The sequence below is a fragment of the Carlito syrichta genome, unplaced genomic scaffold (assembly GCF_000164805.1).
Source record: "Carlito syrichta isolate Samal-C Ts95f unplaced genomic scaffold, Tarsius_syrichta-2.0.1 Scaffold303037, whole genome shotgun sequence".
Classification (NCBI taxonomy): Eukaryota; Metazoa; Chordata; class Mammalia; order Primates; family Tarsiidae; genus Carlito; species Carlito syrichta.
This window is the reverse complement of record NW_007247133.1, coordinates 146,357-162,997: the sequence shown is the minus strand read 5'-3', so window position 1 is coordinate 162,997 and position 16,641 is coordinate 146,357. Positions and strand designations below refer to the sequence as shown.

General features: G+C 52.7%; 2 protein-coding genes across 3 annotated transcripts in view; one reads left to right on the top strand and one right to left on the bottom strand.

Annotated features, from left to right (window-relative positions):
- Nucleotide 1: 1 nt before the first annotated feature.
- On the bottom strand, nt 2-13,118 carry MATN4 (matrilin 4). 2 transcript variants are annotated; one of them, XM_008057509.1, is made up of 10 exons: nt 12,968-13,118; nt 10,021-10,133; nt 8,740-9,309; nt 5,881-6,003; nt 5,653-5,775; nt 5,438-5,560; nt 3,157-3,570; nt 2,898-3,050; nt 283-390; nt 2-207 (listed from the first exon to the last, which is right to left on the bottom strand). In XM_008057509.1, the coding sequence occupies exons 2-10, from the start codon at nt 10,097-10,099 to the stop codon at nt 149-151; spliced, it is 1,752 nt and encodes a 583-aa protein (XP_008055700.1). In that variant the 5' UTR covers nt 10,100-10,133; nt 12,968-13,118; the 3' UTR covers nt 2-148. The 2 variants fall into 2 exon arrangements, with proteins under 2 accessions (XP_008055700.1, XP_008055702.1); XM_008057511.1 differs by lacking the exon at nt 5,881-6,003.
- RBPJL (recombination signal binding protein for immunoglobulin kappa J region like) overlaps nt 11,736-16,641 on the top strand; it is a 10,484-nt gene continuing 5,578 nt past the window's right edge. The window contains exons 1-6 of the mRNA XM_008057512.1: nt 11,736-11,757; nt 12,936-13,044; nt 14,308-14,433; nt 15,820-15,890; nt 16,059-16,174; nt 16,434-16,608. Coding sequence (XP_008055703.1) covers nt 11,736-11,757; nt 12,936-13,044; nt 14,308-14,433; nt 15,820-15,890; nt 16,059-16,174; nt 16,434-16,608 — 619 coding nt within the window. The remainder of the gene's footprint in view (nt 11,758-12,935; nt 13,045-14,307; nt 14,434-15,819; nt 15,891-16,058; nt 16,175-16,433; nt 16,609-16,641) is intronic.

Genomic DNA, 16,641 nt, shown 5'->3' with positions numbered 1-16,641 from the left:
CGCTGGGAGCCCGCCAGCGCCTCCAGCCCGACAACCCAAGCCCGAGGCGCCCAGGTTCTGCCCGGCCCGGGCGCCCCGACGGGCGCGAGGAGCACAGTCGGGCGGTGGGGGGCCGCGCCCCAGCCTGCGTCTGGGCCACCCGTGGCCCTCACTTCTGATTGGCCAGCTGGTTCTCCAGATCCTCCAGGCGCGCGGTCAGCTGGGCCAGTGACGGGTTAAGGAAGCGTCCAAGTGCGCCGGGGTCCCTCCGCTTTCCCTCCAGCCACGAGCCCCAAAGGATATGGTTCTGCGTCAAGCTCTCGAGCGCCCCCAGCGTGCGGCCCTGGAACTCCACGAGGCTTTCGCATTCGCACAGGCTTCGAAGCTCCGTCCCGGCGCCGATGCCCTCCTCTGCAACCCGGACCCAGAGTCAGGGGCATGAGAAACCGCAGCAGGCCGAGCCGGCCCTGCCGGCGGCCCTCTGATTTACCCACACCGGGCCTATGGTTGAGCATATGGGCTTTGGATTCAGACAGACTTAGGGCGAGTCCCAGCCAAGGAGCTGTGAGACACTGGAAAACTCAACCTCTCTAAGCCTCAGCTTCCTCATCTGTAAAATGGATATAATGAAAAAAGCTATTCATTGGTGGCTTTGAGGATTCATTGGTGTGTGTGTGTGTGTGTGTGTGTGTGTGTGTGTGTGTGTGAACATTAATCCAGACTTAATGTTCATTGGAATCATCAGGAGAACTTGTTAAAATGTAGATTCTGCTGGGTGTGACGGCTCATCCCTGTAATCCCAGCACTCTGGGAGGCGGAGGTGAAAGGATTACCTGAGCCCACAAGTTCGAGACCAGCCTGGGCAACTTGGCAAGACCTTGTCTCTACGATAAATCAAAAAATTAGCTGGATGTGGTAGCATATACCTGTGGTTCCAGCTACTTGGGAGGCTGAGGCAGAAGGATTGCCTGAGCCCAGCAGGTAGAGGCAGCAGTGGCCATGAGAGCGCGCCACTGCACTCCAGCTTATGCAACAGAGTGAGACGCCAACTCAAAAATAAAATAAAATAAAACATAGATTCTGATTCAGAATGGAGAAGGAGCTAAGAAGTTACATTTCTAGTAAGTTCCCAAGGGATGCTGGTGCCGCTGGTCTGTGGGCCACATTTTGAGTAACAAGAGTCCAGAAACTTTATACAATGATGGAACATTTGCCCTGTCCCATGTGGTGGCCACAAGCCACGTGTGGCTGCTTATATATATATATATATATATATATTTTTTTTTTTTTTTAGAAAGCAGGATTTATTGAGAGGACAGAAAAGCTCCCGTGTGGGACCAAGGGGTTGCCCTCTGTTTAACTTTGAAATGTGACTGATGCAACTGAAGAACTGAAATTTATTTTAGTTTTGTTTAATTAACTTTAATGTAATAGGCACATGTAGCTACTGCCTACCTAATTGAAAGATAAAGATCTAAAACACAAGCAAATACCTATTATGTATTTCACTAGACCAGTGATTCTCAAAGTGTCATCCTTGGACCAGCAGCATCAGCATCACATAGGAATTTATCAGAAATGCAAATTACCAGACCCTATCCCAGACTTACTGAATCCGAAAATCTGGAGTTCCAGCCCAGCAATTTGTGTTTTCAAAAATCCTTCCAGGTGACTCTGATGTACCCTAATGTTTAAGAGCCACTGACCCTGATCCAAGTCTATCTCTCCATACATTTCAACAGCTGGGGGGGGGATGTCTTACAATTAAATTTGGCAATTTTTCTTAGCAGTACGTTAAGTAGTCATGAGCCTTTAAATAGATGGTACTTTAGATTCACTGAAATTCTGTAAACATGTGTCATTGTTAAGATCACTGGTAGTGAAACAGGAACACAATGCCTGGCACTTAGCCTCAACAAAGTTACTGTAGTGATTTAAGTTATCTCTTAGTCTGAAAGCAGAGTCATACCTTAAGCCTGGGTTGGTCTAAGGATGCTGTGGTAAACAAACAAACAAAAAATTACCCTCGAGTTCTCCCCTATATCACCTACAAAGTACAGTACACCTGATTCAACAACCTCCTTCTCCTTGGCAGGTTGAGTTTGTCGCTTTTCCTCAGGTGAACACCAGATGAAGTAGATGGATAGTATTTATGAGCTATGTTGGTCCCTCACCAAAAAAAACCACTCATATGACTTTGTGTACTTGAAACATACTCAGTCCTGCCACTTTGCCAAGTCCATAAAGTTGAATTCCAACAAGCTCAAAGGATATCTGCTGTGACTCTACTTACAAATGTTGTTTCATATGCCTTTGAAAACATTTTCCCGAATTATTCTGAACAGCCACTGATTTGGGGGACAGGGAGCCTAGCCTAGTGCTTCTTAGACTTTAATATGCTCAGAAAGCCGGGCACTGTGGCTCACTCCTTTAATTCCAGCATTTTGGGAGTCCGAGGTGAGAGGATTGCCTGAGCTCACGGGTTTGAAACCAGCCCGGGCAATTTGGTGAGACCGCATCTCTACAATAAGTCAAAAAAATTAACCAGGTGTGGTAGCACATGCCTGTAGTTTCAGCTACTTGGAAGGCTGAGACGGAAGGATCGCAGGAGCCCAGCAGGTCGAGGCTGTGGTGGCCGTGAGTATGCCAATGCACTCCAACTTGGGCAACAGAGTAAGACTCCAACTCCAAAAAAAAAAAGCTCAGGAACCACCTGAGAATTTGTCAAAGAGCAGACTGCTTCATTCGGTGTGGAGCACTGCTTCAACAAGCTACCAGATGACTACCCTGCGGCTGGTCCGCGGACCACACTTTGAGTGGCAGGGCTCTGTCTAGTGAGCCCATCCCCTGGCTATAACTCTACGAACGGGTGGAGCGTTGGGTAGGAAGAGAAGGAGCCCCGGGAGAGATGTGCTCACCCGGGCAGATGCTGCCTTTGAGGTTCTCCAGCAGGTGCGTCATGGTGCTGAAGTCGGGGGAATAGGACACGTGCAACTCCGCCGGCTCCGAAGCGATCTCACGCAGTTCCTCCTCCACCGCTTTGCCCACGCCCACGGCGTACATGACGATGCCTACGGGGGCCGGGGCTGGGGGCTCAGAGGGTGCCCTGGTCCTCGGGAAAGCCGCCTCCTCGTGTCCGACCCAACCCCCGCCCCCTGTGTCCCGTGCCAAGCCCACCTTCCTCCTTGGCGCGCGCTGCCCACACCGAGATGTCATCCTGTGAGCGGCCATCGGTGAAGACCAGGCCGACGCGAGGCACGTTGAGGGCGCGGGGCCGCGCACCCTGAACTTCGGAGAAGCTGTGCTCTACCATGTGCCGCAGCGCCAGCCCGGTCATGGTTCCGCGCTCCATGTACTCCACCGCCAGGACCGCCTGCTTCACCTCCGCCGCGGTGCCGTAGCGACCCAGCGGGAACTCGGTGCGCACGCGGCTGGAGAACTGCACCAGCCCCACGCGCGTGCCCTCCGGGGACACGTCCAGGAAGTCCACGATCTGGTTCACGAAGCGCTTCACCAGCTCGAAGTTCTGCGGGCGCACACTCTTGGAACCGTCGACCAGGAGAACGAGGTCCACGTGACCTTCCCGACACCCTGCACAGCGAGAGGAGCGCGGATGGAGGGGCCAGATCCTTGACTGCAGCAGCCGTCTACCCATCTCATCATTCATTTGCAAACATGTGTTATAGAACAGATAATGCTTATCGAGTCCTTGCTATGCTGGGCAGTTGTTAAATAATGTCATAAGCATCATCATCCCTTTCATTGCCCTTGACATTTATTAAGTGCTTAGAACAAGCCAGGCACTCTGCTAAAATCAAATTTTGTAATAATAACCACGATAACTGCATTTACTAATCATCTACTATGTATCAGGCATAATTCTAAGCACTGTACTAGTATTAATAATAATAATAAAATTATGTACTGAAAGCTTCCATGTGCCAGGCACTGGGTAAAGTGCTTTACATAGATTCCCAATCTTCCCAGTAACCTTGAATATCATGCCCATTTTCTATAATCTGAGGTTCTGAAGGATGAAGTGATTGCCCCATATTTCACAGCTAATAGTGACTGAGCTAGGACTTGAAGCCAGGTCCGTCGGACCCCAACACCCAGGCTCCTAATCGCTGCACAATGTTGCCTTCCCTATTCTGAATCAGGGACTTTGCTAGGCCCTAAAGAGGGTTCAAGAATAAATAAAACATAGTCCTGACCCATGAGGAAATTAGGATAGAGCAGAGCAATTCAGATATACCATATGATATGGCCAAGGAAAGTGCTAAAAAAGAGGGCATGCAGGGAGCCCAAGGTAGGGACGTTTATTTTTTCCTGGAGTTGTTAAGGAAGGCTGCATGGAGGTGGTGACATTCAATTTGATCTCTGTTATGAACTGAATGATTGTACCTCCCAAAATTCATGTGTTGAAACCCTCTCCCATAATGTGATGGTCTGATTAATTGGATTGAGAATGTCATGAGGGTAGAGCCTTTATGAATAAAAGAAGTGTCCTTATAAGAGTCTGAAGAGAGCTTGCGTTCTCTCTCCACCATGTGAGGACACAGCGGGAAGACTGTTGTCTATGAACCAGAGAATGGGCCCTCACCAGACACTGTATCTGCTGGCACCTTGGTCTTGAACTCCCCAGTCTCCAGAACTGTGAAAAATAAATGTTGTTTAAGCCACCCAGTCTATGGTACTTTGTTACAGCAGCCCAAATGGACTAAGACAATCTTGAAGGATGAGTAGGAGTTTGCCAAAGCAGGGAGGAACAGTATAGAATGTGGGCAGCAGCATGGGAGCACAGGGCGCAGGCATGGGAGCTGGGAAGCCCTCGACACACTCAGGGAGGGGCAGGCCAGGATGACTAAAAATCCCAAGTGTGGCAGGAGACAGACTGATGGGGTTGGCTGAAGCTAGACTATGATGAGCTAAGGCAGTGGTTTCAAAATTTTGACCACAACCCACCGTAAAAATAACAACAATAATATGTCATGATTCACTTCATGTGCTCACATATTACTAAACTTAAGTTTCAGAAATAATACTCTTTCTGCATGCAGTAAACTCTATTTTGTCTTCCATTCTTTTTTTTTTTTAATGCTGGTTGTAACCCAGTAATTTGATTTCATTATCCACTAATGTGGCTGTGCCCACCATTTGAAAAACTCAGGGATAAGGCATTTGATATTTATTCTGTAGGCATGGGTAAGCCACAGAAGGCTTTTGAGCAAAGGGGAAATGTGATTCTGTATGTATTTTTTTTAAATTAACATTGGCAGTAGGGTAGAGGATTGGCAGGAAAGAGATGGACACAGGGCACTGCACATCCTCCAACACGACCACCCCCCAACACACATTCACACCACAGCCTTGGGCCACAGCAAGGGTAAAGCCAAGGATGCCCAGAATGTGGGCAATGGGGCAGGAGCAGACAGAATGTCCTCCCATCATCACTCACGGTTGCAGCTCTTGCCATCTGGCTGAAGTTGCCGCCCTTCGGGGCACAGGCAGCGGTAGGAGAAGCCCTCACTCACACACTGGAACTCACAGCCATGGTCCACGCCATTACAAAGGTCCCGGACTTAAAGGAGAGGCAGGTTAAGATGAGCCAGGTAGACCCCACCAGCTAGGGTTCCCTACCTCTCCCCACAAATGTAGGAGACCCCTCCTCACCCTGACAGCTCCTCCCGTCAGGTAGCAAGTCATGGCCCTCTCTGCAGCGGCATCGTGGCCCACTAAGGGTGCTAACACACTCATGCTGACAGCTATGGTTCCTGAAGCCGCAGTGGTCAATGGCTGGTGGATAGAAAGAAACAGCAAACTGTCACCTCTGATTGGGGCCATCAGAGGCCTTAGTCCAGGGTGCTAATAGGAAGTGGGTGGGTCAGAAGTGTTGCTCACCCCTGCAGCTCCTCTGGTCCTGCTGGAGTACAAAGCCAGCCCGGCAGCGACAGAAATAAGAGCCCAGGGAATTGACACAATGGTGCTCACAGCCATGGGTCCTTTCAGCACACAGGTTAATGGCTAAAAAAAGAGATGAGGTCAGCCTATGCCCAGGGTTTCCCTTTTCAACCCTAGAAGCACAACAATCTATGGACATTTTAAAGAATACCTATGCCTGGGCTCCAACCCCAATGATCCTGATTTAATCAATATGAGGTGACAGTCAGGCATCTGTAATTTCTATAAGCATAAGCTTCCCTCCTATAAAGTCAGGTGACCCCTCCCAACTCAGACTCTAAATGCAGCCCAGAGTCAGTGCAGCCATTACTGAGCCAGACATAAAAACAAGAATTTTCCGTTGTAGAAGACAGAGCCCCTATCCCAGAGATACAGCGAGGACTAAGCTCAGCCACTTTACTTATCTGAGCCTACATTTTTCCACTGGCAAAATGGGACTATAATGAAAGAGAGAAATTGCTGTTTACACTTCCTTCTGAGGAGGAAGGAGACCTATTGCCCTGCTAAGCATCTTGATGGTTTGGATGGGCAAAGATGGCCTAGCACTGGGAATAGGCAATGGAGAGAGAATTGCTCTGTATTAAAAAAAAAAAAAGTAAGAATTTTGGGTTCCTGGAAAAGAGATGAAAGTGAAGAAAAGCATGAAGACAAGTAACTCTGTGGGTGGAGGCTGCCAGTGAAGAATCCCCTCTCCTGGGCTTACTGAGAAACTTTAAGAACAAAGATGTCTAATAGTCAATTCTAAACAATGGGCATGTCTTTTTCATACATGTGTGTGTGTTTGACTTTACTTAGATTAAACTCATACTCTATCCATTCCCCTCTTTAGTCAAATAGACATATGCACACTTACACAGACACACACATGCCCTTGCATGCACAAGTTTGTAAACCAAAAAAGCAGACTGATTTACATGCATGGAACAAGAACAACATGTATGGGGTTGAGAGAGTGAAAGAAGATCCATACATCAAATGAATTCAGCAGAGGCTCACAGCAAGAGGTGACCACCAGAATGTAAGCCAGACTGTTGTGAGTCTGAGTGACAATGTATGTAACACTCCTAACACAATGTCTACCTCGACACTCAGTAACATAAATTGCAATTATGACACAGGAGCAGACACACATACACACCAAAAATAAAAACCCAATTGAATAAACAAGGCATGCAAGCCATACCTTTACAGAAGATGTAAATAAAAAACCAACCGGGTGCAGTGACTCATGCCTGTAATCCCAGCACTTTGGGAGGCCAAGGCAAGAGGATTGCCTGAGCTCAGGGTTTGAGACCAGCTTGGGCAGTATGGTGAGGCCTCGTCTCCACAATAAATAAAAAAAATTAGCTGGGTGTGATGGCGCACACCTGTGGTCCCAGCAACTTGGAACGCTGAGGTAGAAGGATTGCCTGAGCCCAGTAAGTTGGACTGCGGTGACCATTAACATGCCACTTCACTGCAGTCTGGGCAACAGAGTGAAACTCATTGAAAAAATAAATAAATAAATAATGCAAATGTGGTCTGCAGAGGCAGAGGGGAACCCAAGAACAGGCAGCCCAGTGGGCAGCGCACAAAGAGATGAGGAGCAGATGCAGGAATGTGGGGACAATCCCACTACACTAAGACCCCTGGGAGTATCTAAGAGGAGAAACTGTAAGACCATGCCTGTGAGAAGACAGAAACAAGGTTGGGAGGTGGACTGGAGTCAGGCAGGACACTGTCCTCAATACAGGGAGAAGAGGAGGTAGAGAGCACACTTAACGGCGGGGTTGCACCAAGGACTTGTGTGACCCTAGGGATTATCTTTTTCTTAGGCCTATAAAGTGAAGAAGGTGGGATTTCACTTCCAAAGACCCTTTCAAACTCATTGGTCTGATGCTGGGGCTATGAGGAGCCAAAGAAAATTCAGGAGCAGTGAGATTGCAGGGCAGAGGTAGCTCTCACCCAGACAGCTCTTCTTATCTGCTGCTAGCTTGTAGCCTGGGTTGCAGGCACAGTGGAACGTGCCTGGGGCATTGACACATCGATGCTGGCAGCCATGTCCACCTTCAGCACACCAGTCCTTCCCTTAGGACACACAAGACTAGAATCAGCAGAAGCCTCCAGCAAGAGAGAGTTGGGTGGGGATGAGGGAGGGGCAGGCATCAACCTCAAGTACAGCCTTAGGAGGGACAGGACTCATTTGAGAGGGCTAGGCCAGGTGGGAGGGTTTAGGGAAAGAAGACGCTTGAGGAGCCCCTGTGAATAGGCTCTGAAGACGGGTCACCGGACTTAGATGTGTCAGTGGGGTAGGGCAGGACTACACAGAGGTAGGGACAAGGTAGGGAGGTGGAGAGGTGCTAAATCAAGGTGGATAGAGTAACTCAAACTGTGACTAGAACGATTTGCAGGCTTTGTGGGGGGATCTAAGATAAGAGTGGGAGGAGCCGTCACTCATGTGAGCCAGGGCATGGCTCTGACAAGTGGGCCTTGCTCTCAGCTTTGAGGATCAGTGCTTCTTTGTATGGAGGGGTTTGGGTTGAAGTTTAACATGAAGCCCGCGGTAAACCACAAACGCTCGTCCTGGTGGACCGAGCCTAAGCAAAAGTGGCCAGAGCTGAAATCTGAATCACCCTGCGGTAGGCCAGAGCAACTCAAATCTACCTGGACTGCGTGGTGGCCACCCTGATGGGATGGGATGTACTAGAATGGGACCGGGAATGAAAGCAGTTGGATTGGGAGTTCAAGCCTCACTCTGGCACCATCACCCACCCACCCTCCCCCGGCGCCACCGCCCGCCGGTCCTTAACCCCCACTCACCACATAGCCGGTCCTGGAACTGCAGACCAAACTCCTGGATGAGGTCGAAGGACTCTACGAGGAAGACGTGCTCATCCAGAGGGGGCGACGCCATGGCGCGCAGAGAGCCTACATCGGCGCGCTGCACTCCTACAGCGTAAATTTCAATGCCACGGGCGCGCGCCTGCGCCGCCACCTCGGCCACGCGGTCCTGGGGCCGCCCGTCCGTCACAATGACGGCGACACGCGGCACACGCTCCTCGGGCGGGCGCGCGCCCTCGGCCACGCTGAAGGCCACGTTCATGGCGTACTGGATTGCCAGCCCCGTCATGGTGCCCTGCGCCAGCGGCACCAGAGCGCGGATGGCGCGCTCCATGTCTTCGCGGCGCGAGAAGGCGCCAAGCGGGAAGACGCTCTGCACTTGACTCGAATACTGGATCACGCCGACGCGCGTGGCGTTGGGCCCCACATTCAGACCACGGAGAAGGCCTACCAGGAAGTGCCTCATCGTCTCAAACTCGAAGGGGCGCACGCTGCGGGAGCTGTCAATCACGAACACCAAATCCAGGGGCCCAGTATGGCATCTGGGACCTGCGGTGAGATCGGGGAGGACTTTCCTAGGTCAGCAAGGCCTCCTCCGCGGAGACCCCCAGGGAAACCCAGGAGAAATGCTCGTATCCCCACATAACAATGCCCAGAGCCAAATTAACCTAGCAAAGGCAGGCCAGATACACTCATCCAGCATTTGTTTAGGACCTGGGCTAGATTTCACGAATTCCCCATCCTACAGCTCTGAGGGCTATTCTGAGAAGGTATATCCACTGAGGAGCGTAAAGAAGGAGAGGTCGAAAACTCAAACGCCTATGGGAGCCCTGCAGGCAACGTAAATGAGTGAACTGGTGGACTTAGGATGGTGGACACTCAAAGAGCACGAATCTCCTCTTAAGTGGGCAGCTCCAACCAATGCTGCCGTGCAGCCATACGGACTGGATGTTAGCAGATCCCTGAATGTTCCAAAAGGAGCCCTAGATGAGAATTTTTATGGAAAATCGTCTGGTTGTTCCATGTTTTTAAATATTTTTTTCAAAATTAAACACTACGTGAGCAATTCTGCATGAGCCCCAAACCAAGCCATTTCCTACAGGAGAAGAAACTGAGGCCTAGGGAGGTGAAGTGGGGAACTTAAACCTGGTGAGGCATGTTTCAAATTCTTGCTTTTCTTTCCCCAGCAGGCCCTGGCCACAGACGGAGGACCTGCCTCTGCTCCCCTCCTCCCACTCGCCAGACCTGGGCCCAGCTCACCTGCCAACCCTAGCTGGGTTTCCCAAGGCTGGAGAAGGAGCAGCAACATGGGCAGTGGCCCGCAAAGAAGGCCCCTCATGGCGCTTGGCAGCCGAGAACCAATGTGTCAGAGCCTGGAAGGAAGAAGGAAAGAATTAAAGCAACAATATTTACAGAGCTCTTAATCTGGGCGATAGACATCTGGAGGGAGAGAGGGTCATGGGTTTATTTTATTAATCTGTTTTTGTGTATGTTGGAAATGTTTCATAATTAAAAAATCTTGTTACAGTGGGATTACTGGGAAACACAAGAGATTCTTTGTAAAACTGAAGACTAGTAGGCTGGGCTCAGTGGCTCACACCTGTAATCCCATACTTTGGGAAGCAGAGGTGAGAGAATTGCCTGAGACCACAGGTTTGAGACCAGCTTGGGCAACTTGGTGAGACCTCATCTCTACAGTAAATCAAAAAATGAGCTGGACGCGGTGGCACATGCCTGTAGTTCCAGCTCCTAGAAAGGCTGAGATGGAAGGATCGCCTGAGTCCAATAGGTCAAAGTTGGGGTGGCCATGAACATGTCACTGCACTCCAGCCTGGATGCAACAGAATGAGACTACGACTCAAAAAAAAAAAAAAATCTGAAGAATAGTAAATAAAAATTTTAAGGGATAAGTATATACAAAAACGTAAACATGAAAAAAAAAATTTTCAATGCCTCTCCTAAATGCCAGGCACAGTGTTAAATGCTTTTCATGTATTGTGGCATTCAATGTTCTCTGCTATTCTGGGACTAAGACTGTTAGTGTCTCCAAAGTACAGATGAGGAAACCTAGCTTAGAGCAGGTAAGGGCTGGTACCCAAAATCAGACAGCAAGGAAGTAGCTGTGACAGCCGGGCACGTTGGCTCACGCGTGTAATCCCTGCACTTTGGGAGGCGGAGGCAAGAGGATTGCCTGAGCCCAGAAGTTCGAAACCAACCTAGGCAACATGGTGAGATCTCGTCCCTACAATAAATCAAAATTAGCCAGGCGAGGTGGCGCGACTGTAGTTCCAGCTATTTGAAAGGCTGAGCCTAGCAGGTCAGGGCCAGCCTGGGTGACAGAATGAGACCCTGACTGAAGAAAAAAAAAGTGGCTGCACCAGAATAAAATTCCAGCCTCTTCGCCTCTTCGGTTCTGTGAGCCAGATGGGAGGTTAAGTGCCCTCTCCTTCCACCAGGCGAACCTCCTCCTACAGACAGAAGCCAATCCCATCCCAGCCCCCTTCCCTCCGCACTCAGGAAGCTTCTGCGTGGCTATCTTTGAGAATCGCTCCCCAGACCCCTCCACATACAGAGACACAGACATGCATCGCCCAACCGCAGCGGCAGGGAGGGGCCACGACCTTTCCGCGGAGTTGAGCATGGTGGTCGCGGGGGCAGTGAGCGGGCCCAATCCCCCCACAACTCGAGGCTGGGCGCCACTGTTTCCCGCCTTCTCTCAGAAGAGGCCGCCAGGGGGCGCCCGCCCGGGTCTGGCCGCGACGGCCAGGTGGCGTGGGAAGCCCACATCTGCCCAGCAGGTGCCCCTGCCCAGAGCAAACAGGGGGCCGGGAGCCCCGGGGCCTTGGAGATAAGGCCTGGCCAGGATATATCTCGCAGGAGGGCTGGGGAGCCGTGGTGTGCAGGGTTCCAGGGCCGGCGGCACTGGACGTACCCGGAGGGCAACGAATCAGTGGCCGGGGCCTCGGAGAGCCGCCATGGACCCTCTGAGGACAGCAGGTGAGCACTCACCCTCCCGCAGCCCCCGGGGACGCCCCCTGAAAATTACGAAAGATCCCCGTTGTAGGGATAAGAAAACTGAGGCCCAGGAAGTCAGCCCGCCGAGCTGCAAAGGCGAGATTAGAACCCGGGAGTCCCGGCTCACCCTCTCCCCCAGAGTTGCCGGGCCCCGACGCCTAGGCATCACTGAATCTCTCTTCCTTCCATTCCCTGCCCCACCCCCACGCCTCGTGCAGAAGCTGTGTTAGCCATTTTGCTGCTGCAGTTTCTTGGCAAAGAGGGCCAGCCGCCCCTAAACCAACCGCAGCCCCGCCCCCGCCCCCCCTCCCGAATTCCGTGAATGGGCCTATTTTGTGCAAGTCGGGTGCCGGCAGCTCGCTCTGGGCGGCCTTCCCTTCCTGGATCCTTCTCCCCCTTCTCCTCCCAGGCCGGGGAGAGGAACAGAAATCCCTCTGGCAGGGGCCGTCATGGGAGGGTGACTGAGCTCGAGGTGCCAGCGGTGGTGGAGGTGGGAGGCTGGAGAACTTCCTCTAGATTGGGCCAGCATCCCTGGGTAGCATATCCCTGGGAAGACACAAGGGGCCTTTGCCACTCGTCACTCTTGCCCACCCGCAGAAGCCTCTGGGCCCCAAATTCTTGATGAAGGTCCCCCTTGCCCTTCCCTTGGCCTGAGCCAACATCTCACCTGCCCCGCCTCCACTTCCACCCCAAGAATCTTAGAAAGTCACAATAGCGACTGCCTCAAAGTTCACTACCTTTCCAACCCCTTCATTCTGCAGAGAAAGGGACAAGGTCCAGAGAGAGTAGTATCTCACTCGAGGTCACACAGCAATGTAGTGGTAGGGGCTGACACTAGAACCCGGGACTCCTCTGAGGGGTTCATCATTGCTTAAAGAGAATTTTGAGGTGCCCTGGGGGTGTGGGGAGTGGACTGGCAAGGAAGAGGGGTTCTGTACATGATTCCTCCAGAGCTCTCTTGGGAACAATCCTGAGGGCTCCTGGAGGAATGAGATTACAAAAGGGGTGACCCCATTTTGGCAGCGTTGTGGGTGGAGGCTCAATTTGGAAAGGACTCCACAGAAGTGGGAAGGGCATCGCAGGTCAGTTGGGGGCACTGAGGGCGGTGCATCGCTGCTAAACAAGGTGCCTGACCTGGCTGGACTCCCGCTTCCCTGCAGATCCCTCAGCACCCCCGGGCCCTTTGACTCACCTGAGCCTGCCAGGCAGCTCAGAGACGCAGCTGCAGAGCGGAGCCGACGGGCGGAGCCTCGCGGGCAGTTGGACCAGGTAACGGCGTGGGCAGCGTGCCCTAGGTGGGGACTGCCAGGCAGCTGGAGCGAGCGCAGGCGGCGGCCGCATTTAACCCAGGGCTGGCGGATGGGGAGGGTGAGCGCGGGCTGCGACCCCTCCCACCGTCAGGGAGTGACCCCCCCCTTCCTCCGATGGCTGAGGCGGGGCAAGCCCGGCCCCCGGCTCCCACCACCCCAGGAGCTGCTGCGGCGCTAGTTGCCGGCTGGAATTCGGCTACAGCGGAGACTGGGGCGGCGACACTCCGCAGCCGGAATGCGTTGGAAGCTTGAGAGTCACTTCCCTGAGGCAGCCCCAAGGGGTGGAGCGGTCCTGGCTCTGGCCGCCGAGCCTGCTTCTGAGGGCGCGGTCCTACTCTTGCCCTCTACTGTCCCCTCCAGGAGCGAAGAGAGGCCCCAGACTCCTGCCCTGCCAAGACGGTAAAAGGCTCAGAAAGACAGCCTCAGGGTTCATGGCTCTCCTCAGGCCGCAAGCTGCCAGTCTCCAAATCTCACCCACTACAGACTCCTTTACATGCTTCTGGCAATTGCCTAGGCCTTGGGCCCACCACCCTCACCAGTCAAAGCTCCCAGTCCCTAGGTTCACTTCAAAGGACCGACGTAATTGGCCTTGACTCCCACAGTAATCAAGGGAAGGAAAGTGCACAGCCACAGCCCCTAATAGTGAGAGAAAGGAAGGAATTTTGTTTTGGCCCCCAGGAAGACTCGGATTCCCTCATCCCACCCCCCATCCTGGGGACACGGTTGGGGGGGCCCTATCATGTTTGCTGACAGGAGGCTAGAAAGAGCTCTGGGGACCAGGGCCTAGCAAAAGCTGCTCCCCCTTGGAATTCCCCTGAGGTGGGGGAGCTCAGCCTCTACCAATTCCCCCTTTCCATCCCAAGGCCAGCATAAGTACAGTCTTTGTGTCACAGCCACGTGTCTTAAGGCCCTGGGCTGCAATGGGCATGGAGCCAGACACGCAGAGTGGCACCTGGGTGGTCCCAGTGGGCTCTATGCAGACCTCATTGAGCACCTAGCAGCCTAAATATTGAGTCCACGATTTGCAGCCAAGTCCTCTGCTTACCTGACACTTCCTCTCTTGACCCCATGGGAGCAGAATGCAGAGCAGCCCTATCCACCTCCAGCCCCCTTTCATTTCACACAATCTGAGTGGTCAGGCTCTGAATGGCCGGCTCTATGCCACCTTGGCCCTTGACTCTCCCTGCTGTGGGCTGGCTGGCCTGCCCGACCCCACTCCCAGGTCATCCCCAGAGTGTGCCAGCATCCTGAGGGAAGGCGTGCGCAGGTGCCTGCAGCAGCGGTGTGAGCAGACAGTGCGGATCCTGCACGCCAAGGTGGCCCAGAAATCCTATGGAAATGAGAAGCGGTAGGTGCCTCAGAGGCCCCCCACAGGCCTCTGCAGCCCAGTTGGTCTCTTTTAGATCCAGGGGTGGCCTTGGAACCGAGACCTCAGTTATTGACTGACCAGGGTCCTTGTCCCTCAGCCACTTTTGGCTCCCACTTCGGGTCTGTAGCAGAACCTCCTGTGAATCTCCTGCCCATTCATTCACTCACTTTCTCATTCATTCATTCATTCAACAACCACTTATTGAGTGCTTATCATGTATGTGCCAGGCACTGTGAGCACTGCTGGACTCTAGGCATACAGCTGAACAAGACAGATGCTGTCCTTGCCCTCATAGCATTTTCACAGTAAACAAGATACTTTCAGATTATGGTGAGCCCTAGGAGGAAAACTAAACAGAGCAATGTGATAGAAACTGAAGGGAAAAGTATGTTAGCCAGAAAGATCAAGGAGGTCAAAAGACTTTAGGGAGGTGACACATGAACCGAAACGTGAATGTTAAAATGGAGCCAGATATGAGAAAATCTGGGGAAAGCATGCTACAATTAGAAGGAACAGAAAATGCAAAGACCTTGAAGCTGTACCAGCTAGGCCTGTTCCAGTTACAAAAGAAGTCAGAGTAGGCCAGGGACTAGGCCAGGGACGGTGGCTAACGCCTGTAATCCCAGCACTTTGAGAGTCCGAAGTGGGAGAATTGCTTGAGCCCAGGAGTTTGAGGCCAGCGTAGGTAACATAGAGAGACCTTATGTCTACAAAAAACAAATTAAAAAATTAGCCGGGCATGGTGGTGTGCATTTGTAATTCCAGTTACTTGGAAGACTAAGGTGGAAGGATGGCCTGGGCCCAGGAGGTTGTGGCTGCAGTGAGCCATGATAGTGCTACTGCACTCCAGCCTGGGTAACAGGGTGAGACTCCAGTTCAAGAAAGAAAGAATAAAAAAAGAGTAGCCGGAATTAGAGGAGGGAGGAGTTGTAGGAAGTTAGTTGGAGAGCAGGGGCCAGACCATGGGAGGACTTTGAATTTCAAATCAGTGTAGGATTTTAAGAAGAGGGGCAGCATAATTCGACTTGTTTTTAAGAAAGCACTCTGGCTGCCATGTGAAAACGCTGAAAGTGGCAGGAGTGGAAATAGATTGATTGGAACCCAGACAAAAAGTAATGGCGGCTGGGACTAAGAGCAAGGTAACAAGAAGCCAATGGATTCTGGTTACGTTTTGAAGGTAGAGTGGACAGGACTTACGGATGCGATGAATGAGGGGTGTTTAAAAAAAAGGATTGGATGTTAACGGGGTTCACGGTCATGGAGAAGTCTGGGGGAGAGAAGGAGGAATCCAGGGTTCCCTGCGATGCTTACAGGACAGTGGAGTGGAGACGGATATACGAATCCAGCACTCACTTGTCTCCGCAGGTTCTTCTGTCCCCCGCCCTGTGTCTACCTGTCGGGTCCCGGCTGGAGGGTGAAGCCCGCGCAGGGCCAAGGTGAGGATGGACTCAAGGGCTGCCGGCAGGGAGGATCAAGCAGTAGGGACAGGGACCGGGGCGGCTCGCAGCGCAGTCTCACCGCGCCCTCTGGCGGCGAGAACTACGCTTGTCTGGCACCTGCGTCCTTCCTGAGTCCTTCCAAAGCCCGCTCGCGTCCCTTTCCAGCTCAGCAGGGAGGGGAGACGGGGCCCACGGTCTGCGGTTACATGGGACTGGACGGCGCGTCAGGCAGCGCCGCCGAGACGCAGAAGCTGAATTTCGAGGAGCAGCCGGACTCCAGGGTGAGAGCTCACGGGAAGGGGTCCGATTCCTGCTCCCATTCTCGCCTCTTCCTTGGAAGGGGGGGGGCTCCTTTACTCCCCTCCGGAAGCCAAGAGATGGGGAGGGAGGCCGGGGTTCTGTGTTAGGCTGAGCCCAAGAGTCCAGATCGTGGAACTTCTTGTCACCTCCGACGGAACGGACGTCAGATGTCTGGGAGAGGTTGGTTCATCCGGTGGTGGAGGGCTAGGTTGAGACGGCCCTGTCCCCCGAGCCCCGTAGGAATTCGGTTGTGCCAAGACCCTGTACATCTCAGACGCGGACAAGAGGAAGCACTTTCGGCTGGTGCTGCGGTTGGTGCTGCGAGGGGGCCAGGAGCTGGGCACCTTTCACAGCCGCCTCATCAAGGTCATCTCGAAGCCCTCGCAGAAGAAACAGTCGCTGAAAAACACCGACCGTGAGCGGGCGGGGCCTGACAGCAGGGCCGGTT

Coding starts and splice junctions, on each gene's coding strand:
- MATN4 (XM_008057509.1), bottom strand. CDS start 10,099: ATGAGGGGCCTTCTTTGCGGGCCACTGCCCATGTTGCTGCTCCTTCTC. Junction 6,004..8,739: donor GTTCCAGGACCGGCTATGTG/GTGAGTGGGGGT, acceptor CTCTTTTTTTAG/CCATTAACCTGTGTGCTGAA. Junction 391..2,897: donor CAAAGGCAGCATCTGCCCGG/GTGAGCACATCT, acceptor TCCGGGTTGCAG/AGGAGGGCATCGGCGCCGGG.